The 9,174-nt window shown below is 52.6% G+C and overlaps 1 protein-coding gene across 1 annotated transcript in view; it reads left to right on the top strand.

Annotated features, from left to right (window-relative positions):
* Positions 1–6,832, top strand: part of LOC146300212 (regulator of G-protein signaling 6-like) — a 26,748-nt gene extending 19,916 nt beyond the window's left edge. The window contains exons 5-16 of the mRNA XM_084683189.1: positions 773–824; positions 2,263–2,327; positions 2,730–2,806; positions 3,373–3,454; positions 3,801–3,875; positions 4,088–4,186; positions 4,309–4,481; positions 4,795–4,920; positions 5,272–5,458; positions 6,043–6,132; positions 6,618–6,677; positions 6,782–6,832. Coding sequence (XP_084539315.1) covers positions 773–824; positions 2,263–2,327; positions 2,730–2,806; positions 3,373–3,454; positions 3,801–3,875; positions 4,088–4,186; positions 4,309–4,481; positions 4,795–4,920; positions 5,272–5,458; positions 6,043–6,132; positions 6,618–6,677; positions 6,782–6,832 — 1,137 coding nt within the window. The remainder of the gene's footprint in view (positions 1–772; positions 825–2,262; positions 2,328–2,729; positions 2,807–3,372; positions 3,455–3,800; positions 3,876–4,087; positions 4,187–4,308; positions 4,482–4,794; positions 4,921–5,271; positions 5,459–6,042; positions 6,133–6,617; positions 6,678–6,781) is intronic.
* The last annotated feature ends 2,342 nt before the right edge of the window (positions 6,833–9,174 follow it).

Below are 9,174 nucleotides of genomic sequence, written 5' to 3'. Positions count from 1 at the left end.
AGACCCAGATTTAATGACAACTTCCTACTGAGCTTGGAGTCAGGCTGGCTATTTGGGCACACGCTCCTTCTCTGTGGTGAAATGTTCCTAGTGACGCTGCTGCTCCCAGTTTGGAACTGATCTGAATAAAGCATGAAGCGAGAATGAACCTGTCAGCCAGATATGCACATAGGGACTACGGGAAGACCTATTCTTAATGACCAGTCTTGCGATTCTGAGGCGAATTAGTCTGAGTGATATTGGAAGCGAAACATGTCATTGATTTAGCCACCATTAAGAATGGATGCTAAAGCTCTGAGATGTATAATTGATGGGTTAGAGTAAGACTTGTGAATCTGTAATATTGATTGCGATAGACGATGAAATCGAGCTGGAGCAGCTAGCGTCCCCCCTGGGGATAACGAGGCCCACGACAAACACATTGATCTTCATCAGCTCATCTCCCTCTGAGCCTCCATCACCAGGGGAGGAACATCCTGGAAACTCATTTCCAATGTTGGGAATAACGCTTTTCAAAGTAACTCCACTACTATTGGCGGTAACTAGTAATGTGACTAATTACTTTTTTCAATAAAATAACGCGGTTAAATTACTGAAACTTAAATGGGCCCGTTACTGAGTCAACACAATGGAGATAGTATTTTATAGAATATCAACTGGACCGGGCTAATTCTCTCTCTCAATTTCTCTACCTCTCTCTCTCTCTCTCTCTCTCTTCCTCTCTCTATGTCACTCTATCTTTCTATCTTTACATCTTCCTCTTCCTCTCCAGGCTCCGTATTTTTGGCCGTCTAACTGCTGGGAGCCTGAAAACACAGATTATGGTGAGTAGAGGACCCCCGCTGTGTGGCCCTCAGAGCCAGGGAGCCCGGCCCTCACAGGGTCCAGACCAGGGTGGCCCTCAGAGCCAGGGTCCTCACAGGGTCCAGACCAGGGTGGCCCTCAGAGCCAGGGCCCTCACAGGGTCCAGACCAGGGTGGCCCTCAGAGCCAGGGTCCTCACAGGGTCCAGACCAGGGTGGCCCTCAGAGCCAGGGTCCTCACGGGGTCCAGAACAGGGTGGCCCTCAGAGCCAGGGTCCTCACAGGGTCCAGACCAGGGTGGCCCTCAGAGCCAGGGTCCTCACAGGGTCCAGACCAGGGTGGCCCTCAGAGCCAGGGTCCTCACAGGGTCCAGACCAGGGTGGCCCTCAGAGCCAGGGTCCTCACAGGGTCCAGACCAGGGTGGCCCTCAGAGCCAGGGTCCTCACAGGGTCCAGACCAGGGTGGCCCTCAGAGCCAGGGTCCTCACGGGGTCCAGAACAGGGTGGCCCTCAGAGCCAGGGTCCTCACAGGGTCCAGACCAGGGTGGCCCTCAGAGCCAGGGTCCTCACAGGGTCCAGACCAGGGTGGCCCTCAGAGCCAGGGTCCTCACAGGGTCCAGACCAGGGTGGCCCTCAGAGCCAGGGTCCTCACGGGGTCCAGAACAGGGTGGCCCTCAGAGCCAGGGTCCTCACAGCCGGTCCTCACAGGGTCCAGACCAGGACTAGAGGTCTTGGATTAGACACCCCATCAGACTGGGTCTAGACAGACCATTTAAAATGGCGGATTTGTGCAGTACGTCCTGTGTCGCTATTCTCCTTGATCAACCAGTAGTCTGCTGTGTTTCACGTCTCATTTCAGTATGGCTTCAGCTTGCTTGGAACCTCGACAGAGAGCTTCCTAGAGAAATAGCTTGTAGGTACTAGATTTGTGCAGTGAAAAACCAAACAAGGCGAGTAGTGTCAAGTGGGTAGCATGCTGTGGAAAAGCACCTTAATACCTGCATGTGGAATGAATCCACAGGACCTTTCAGTTTACCTTCAACAAGCCCAGATTAGCCAGTTAGCAAACAGCCAACAGGCTATCCCTGATACGCTACGGTACACACACACACCTCAGGGCATTCCTGTTTGCATGGTATTTAGCCAGGTCACCTTCTATAAATGACAAAAGATGCCAACTGTCTAATTAAATATGCCTCAGCGCCACTGTATCCTGCCGCATGGGTTAACCAGCTCAGTCTAGAAGGTGGTGGTCTTTGTGCTCCTTGCTCTCAGCCCCAGATGTGACAGGATGGTTAAGCCGTTGTGACATTTGGTTGCTACACAAAATCGAACGGAAATCTAAAAATGTCAAATAACTGACTTGATTTAACTCTCGTTTGTCTGTCTCTCCCTCTCTCTCCTCTGTCTCCCCCCCCCCTCTCTCTCTCTTTCTCTCCTCTCTCTCTCCCTGCTCTGCAGCTATATACTTGTGTAAACGCACCATGCAGAATAAAGCCAGACTGGAGCTAGCAGACTACGAGGCTGTGAGTTCCTGTGTTTGTGTCGTTATGAGTCAGCTACGATAGAGCACCTCAGTGCAGGGTGCCAAGGCAGCTCTGCTCTCAGCAACACTGCCTTCCCACACGCAGGTCCACAACACTAACCTCAAGGCGTTACATTTTCAGACACAGAAAAGGTTTTGCTAGTAGTGTGAATGTTTTCTCGCTCGTCAGAAGTAGGTCATGAATGTGAAATATATTATGCATGTGCATAGCTGATGCCATTAGTAGGGACAAGTTACAAGCCTACAGCATTCAGGATATTTATGTATTTCTGTCTCCCTCACGTTCAGTAGATTGAAATGTGCATTGGAGTTTTTCCTGTAACAATACAAACCGTCTGTGATTGTTACCTGTGCCTCGCTTGGTCTTGTTCTGGCTCTTCAGGAGAACCTGGCCAGACTTCAGAGAGCTTTTGCCAGGAAGTGGGAGTTCATCTTCCTGCAAGCAGAAGCGCAGGTCAAGTGAGTGCAAAATCACTTAACCACATCAACCCTCTGAGACAGACCCCTCGTGGAACAGGAAGTAAAAGTCTCTCTCCCTGTACTGTAACAGGAAGTACAGTTCTATCTCTCTGTTCTGTAACAGGAAGTACAGTTCTATCTCCTTGTACTGTAACAGGAAGAGGTATTCCCAGGGGTGACCTGTCTTTTCTCTTCCTGTTTCTTTCATTTTATGTGATCACCCCCTGGTGGTCGGCATGTGTAAACACCGTGAAAAGCTCGGATACTAACAGGAGGAAATATCCAACCATTCTTTTCTATTGACCACAGTCGTACACACAGCACTGCATTAACACAGAGTACATTAAGCTCAGCTACATCTGGAGAGTGAACCAGGCCAACCAAGCACTGATCGGTAAATGTCAGTTACATAAGGCCGTGGTCTCACCCGTGGTAAGACCAGGGACTGCTTGGTGAGGCGAACAGACAGGTTGTGACCCACACGTTGAGCTTTCAGTGTGCGACTGCAGCTGGTCAGGACAGAGCATGGAGGACAGAGCTCACCTGACCCTGTCTGGACTCCTCAGGATCGACAGGAAGAAGGATAAAGCAGAACGGAAGATTCTGGACAGTCAGGAGAGGGCATTCTGGGACGTCCATCGACCTGTGGTGAGCTGAGAGGTGGAGGGGGAGCGGAGGGGAGGAGGAGGGGAAGAGAGGGGCGGGAGAGGAAAAGAGGAGAGGGAGAGGAGCAGGAGAGAAGGAGGAGAGGAGATGGGAGAGAGTAGAGGAGGAGGGGGGGGTCTGAGATAGGGCTGTTTGAGGCCCTGAAAGGGAGAGGTGTAGAGAATAGAGAGACTGACGAGATAAGAGCAGGAATAGCAGACAGGGAGACAAGAGACCTCTGGACGGATGAAGGAGGTTAGGAGTGAGAGTTCTCCTTCGGTCAGCGTAGCTGTGTGTGTTTCTGTAGAACCTCCTAGGACAGTGTTGTGACCCTGTAACTGTTCCGTAGCCAGGCTGTGTTAATACCACAGACATGGACATCCGCAAGTGCCGTCGAGAGAGGAATCCACAAAGAGTCAAAAAGGTACAACACTGAAAATGTGATTTGTTGGAATTAAATCAACATCATTTATTGACATTTGATTCTTAGCTTGGGCCAAAGGTTGATCTAAACAGTTGCTGTCTTTTAATCAGTGTGTCTGGACCCTAAAAGTCTGTAATAAAGTTTTAATTGAATTGAATGAAAGTCCTTCTCTGTCTCAGCCTTCCTGTGTCACTCTGTCTCTCTGTGTCCAGTCGGTGTACGGAGTGACGGACGAGGGCCAGACTCACAGCCCCGTCCACTTCCCCTTCCAGCCAGCCAGGAAGCTCACCAAAGGCGACATGGAGAAGGAGGTAAGTCAGACACAGGTCCTGCCAGCCTGGTCACCCTCTACCGTCCGCCTCGCTCGTCCATCGCCAAGCTCTCTCCCTGAGGGAGGAGACTGGAGACTCATCCCTTCTCCCCCCCCCCACAGATCACCTTCCTCAACACCCAGCTTGACAGACACTGCATGAAGATGTCCAAAGTGGCCGAGAGCCTCATGAGCTACACAGAGCAGTTTGCAGAGTACGACGCCTTCGTGTCGTTGCCGGAGCCGTCCAACCCCTGGATCAGCGACGATGCTGCCTTCTGGGACCTGGAGGCCAGGTGAGGTCGTCCAGGGACCAGGGAGCTTCAACCGGTCGTCAGGGGAGGTTGTCGTGTAGAGGTGTGTGTGGGTGGGGGGAGTGATGTCTGCAGACATGAGGTCACAGGGTTTATGTGTGCGTCGAGGTGTGACTGGGGCTGAACTGTCGCTGTAGCCCCCTTGGGAGTGCCACTACCCATCTACATCCAGACTTGTTGTTTGTTCATAAAAACACCAGACAGACAACCACAGGAGTGTGGCCAGGGGCCAGGCAGGTTCGGCTGTGTTCCAGGGGGGTGTGACGGGTGTTGTCTCTCCCCCCCATGTGAGCAGCCGGGATCCCAACCAGCGGCGAGTGAAGAGGTGGGGCTTCTCTCTGGACGAGGCCCTGAAGGACCCGGTCGGGAGAGACCAGTTCCTCCGTTTCCTGGAGTCGGAGTTCAGCTCGGAGAACCTCAAGTGAGAACCTTCCGCCTGATTGTCCTCTGTCTTCTTCAGGTCTCAGTAACAGTCAATCTTCTTCTGTGGAAGACGGCATCACGATCCTCTATCCTCTCCTGTTTCACCTCCATGAGCCGTTCCCTCGCCACAGTTTACACAGTGTTTACCCCGCTCCATCTGTCAAGCCCCTGAGCGACGCTCTTCAACCGGAATAATCTCAGTGGTGTTTCCGCCTAGTAGTCCGGCTTGGTTGGAAAGCTGAGAGACGACAGAGACGACTGAGACGACTGAGATGACAGGGACGGCCCAGGCGGGTTTGAGCTGTAGTAACAGTGTCTCCCCTGCCCCCCACCCCCCCTGCCCTGCTAGGTTCTGGCTGGCGGTGCAGGAGCTGAAGCGGAGGCCGCTGCAGGAGGTGGCAGGGCGGGCCCAGGAGATCTGGAGAGAATTCCTGGAGGAGGGAGCGCCCAACTCCATCAACCTGGACTCCCGGAGCTACGAGCTCACCAGCCATAACCTCAGAGACCCTGGCCGCTACAGCTTCGAGGATGCTCAGGTGGACACCCATACGTGTCAGCTCTGCTGTTACGTTTCAGCCATGCAAACACATTCCAATCTTCACCCACTGACGCAAGCCCCCACACACTCACCCACGCACACACACACACACACATAAAGAATGTAGGAAGAGAGGATAGAAGTGGTGGGGAATGTGTTTGCCAGGACTTAATGGGGCAGCTAATGTCTGTGAATAGATGCATTGACCATGAGCTCTGCAGGATCAGACTGTGGTCGTGTTGTTTGGAGGCACCTGCAGCCTGGGGTGTTCAGTACGTCCCACAGCCCTGTCTGAACAGGCTCCTCCCACAGCCCTGTCTGAACAGGCTCCTCCCACAGCCCTGTCTGAACAGGCTCCTCCCACAGCCCTGTCTGAACAGGCTCCTCCCACAGCCCTGTCTGAACAGGCTCCTCCCACAGCCCTGTCTGAACAGGCTCCTCCCCAGTTAGCACGCTTGGCCCCATCAGTCCTGTCTGTCTCTGGATATGTCTGTCACTTTTTCTCTGGCCTTCCCTTAGGTCCACCAACTCTCTCACTCACACACAAACACTCCCAGCCACCTCCTCCCTCCTCTGTTCCAGGAGCACATCTTCAAGCTGATGAAAAGCGACAGCTACGCCCGCTTCCTGAGATCCAGCATCTACCAGGACCTGCTGCTGGGCCGGAAGAAGGTGAGGCCTGCGCCTCGACACCCTGGTCCTCACCTCCACCTCACACCTGCCCTCTCTCTCTCTCTCTCTCTCTCTCTCTCTCTCTCTCTCACACACACACACACACACACACCGCTCCAGCACAGCACCAGTCCGTAGGGAGAGAGAGGAGTCGGTCACAAACTGTCCATGTGTTCTGGAATCCAACATACAGCAGGTGATTCCTTAACACAGAAATGGACTCTGACTAGCTCACATTTCCAGGATGTGTTTTCACATCAGTTCATTCTGGTGGCGATTCACCTGTATTCTGCCGTAACGCACCCCCTTGCTTAGACACTACCGCCCCCTGCTGGTCAGGCCTTTACAACACAGCCACAGCACACACCCTCTGTACGATAAAACATGGTAACTTGGCTTCGCTTCACTCTTCTCTGACACAACATCACCCTTTCCCTCACTGTCTATCACATCCTCCCTGACCCCTGACCCCCACCTGAACCCAGACACAGCCAGAGAGCGAGCAGGGCCGTCGCACCTCCCTGGAGAAGTTCACCCGCAGCGTGGTGAGTCAGAGAGAGGACACCTGCGCCCGGGGCCTCTTCCCCTTCAGCCTCAGGTCATGTGAGTCTCTGTGTGTCTGGTAACACTGTGTCTGGGGATCTTCCAGGGCAAGTCTCTGACGGGCAAGCGCCTGACGGGCCTGATGCAGTCATCCTGACACAGCGGGGGGCCCAGACCACCATGCCCGGAGGGTGGACCTCCACACTGGGACCAGGCTGGGGCTGGGGCTGGGGACGGGGCTGGGGTTAAGGCCAGGAACGATGCAAGGATGAGGGTTAGGGGCAGGGCCAAGACCAGGGTTAGGGGTTGGGCCTAGGATGGGGTTAGAGTTAAAGCCTAGGGGAAGAGGTTAAGGCAGCTGCTGGGGCCAGTGCCGAGGCTGGGGTTAGGGCCGGGCAGGGCCGAGGCTGGGGTTAGGGCCGGGCAGGGCCGAGGCTGGGGTTAGGGCCGGGCAGGGCCGAGGCTGGGGTTAGGGCCGGGCAGGGCCGAGGCTGGGGTTAGGGCCGGGCAGGGCTGAGGCTGGGGTTAGGACCGGGCCGGGCAGGGCTGAGGCTGGGGTTAGGACCGGGCCGGGCAGGGCTGAGGCTGGGGTTAGGACCGGGCCGGGCGGGGCTGAGGCTGGGGTTAGGACCGGGCCGGGCTGAGGCTGGGGTTAGGGCTGCTCTACATGGCCTCAGCCTCTAACCTGGATTCTGCTGCCTGACTGGGAGAGCTGCTGCCTCGCTGGGGATTAGCCTGCTCAGCAACAGAGGACTGCAACAACCAGGGACAGCTCAACACACACACACACACACACACTCGGATTCGCACACATACATGAACACACACACTTACACACAACCACACACACTGTTCAGTAGGAGCTCAGAAAAATATCAACCGGACAACATGATTAACTGTCTCTGCCTCTCCAAAGGCAGCCAGCAATAAGAACAGAACACACCTCACATCTGTTTTATATACCTTTAGGGTCAATATTAGACACGTTTCTCATGAAGCACAAAATATAATCCACTTTATTAATGTTCACACAAATCCTGATCTTTTGGGAATATAACACGTGCCATCTGATGTGGAGGAATACGCTTTATGCTTCTGAAAGCATAAGGGCTTAATGTAGCGTCGACGAGAGATCATTGCATGCTTCATCAAGATTTGTTTTGCTTACGATTTATCGTAATGATTTTCTACGGTTGCAGTGGTGGGATATACCGTCACGAGGTGCGCTTATCAGTCAACGTTGACGGTGTCCGGACAGTTTCTGGAATCAACCTGATTTCAGGTTACGCTGGGTTTTTCGGCACCTTGCTGAGGAGAACCATCGTAATAACCGACTCAAACAGCGACAGCCACCTTATACAGACCATATCATAACATTGCCACAGTGCCATCTAGTGTCTAGTAATGTCATGTACAACCCCTGTGGACCAAGGCCAACACAGGACTAATTATTTAAATGATGTCAAATTCTGCCCTTCTCTACCACGGGGAAGGTATTACAAGCCTTCATCATAGCCTTGTGTATACTTTGTTAAATTGTTCATGTTGCATGACTGACGTCGTCCATCAGGCCATACCATGCATCGTCTCATCTAAACCCAGCACCATCGTCAGAGGGTTAATGACTTCTGCTTCACTCTTCCTCTCCTGTCTGACGGACTGGCGGCTGAAGAGCCCGTGTGTCCCACAGCTTCCCCAAGTGGCGAAGGGAGCAACTGTCAGAAACACCAGGGAGAGATAGCTCAACAATTTATTTTCTATTTTAGTAACAGCAATGCATTGTACAGTTGGTATTTATATGATTATTATAAACAGGTGAGCTCTTGATTATTAGGTAGAGATTTTATTGCGTCAGTGTGGAAGAGTATTGACTGCACAAACACATGGAGACGATGTACAGTGCATTCTACGCCAGTTGGCTCTATAGGTTTCAGTTATCTAAAAGCACATTCTAGTATGGGTACATTATTACTATGCATGTTAACATATCCAGGCCATTTACTCTGTGCTTTTAGTTTATCAATCAGCCGGATGACTACTAGCACTCCAAGACCCACGCGCCTGATACCTTCTGATTGGCACCAAATAAAACCTTTGGACCTCTTGTCTACTACACTGCGTCTGTCCTTCACTGCGTCTGCCCCTCACTGGGTCGTTGTTCCGGGTTTGTTCTGGTCAGAAACAAGATCAATGTGTCACATCCTAACAAATGAACCATGGTTTTTCGGTAATACGTCGGTTTAGGGTTGAGCGCGAGGTCTTATAGCTGGTCTGGTGATTTGACACAGATGAGACACCATTTCTAACCAGAAGCAAAGAAACAGCAGTCGTCCAGGCAGATCAAAGACTCTCATTCTTTATTTTCCTTCAGAACAATAAAAATAGTTTAACAAACAAAAGGACTTCAATCTCTCCATTTCAACGTAGGCTATTTACAGCAGAGGATGAAACGGCCGGTCGCGTCAGCTTCATCTCTCCGTGGCTCCGTTCCCACCCCCG

Source organism: Hypomesus nipponensis, chromosome 3, assembly GCF_054491055.1.
Source record: "Hypomesus nipponensis isolate SF chromosome 3, ASM5449105v1, whole genome shotgun sequence".
In the NCBI taxonomy this organism is placed as follows: Eukaryota; Metazoa; Chordata; class Actinopteri; order Osmeriformes; family Osmeridae; genus Hypomesus; species Hypomesus nipponensis.
The sequence above is the reverse complement of the archived record's forward strand: the minus strand, read 5'-3'. Positions and strand labels throughout refer to the sequence as shown.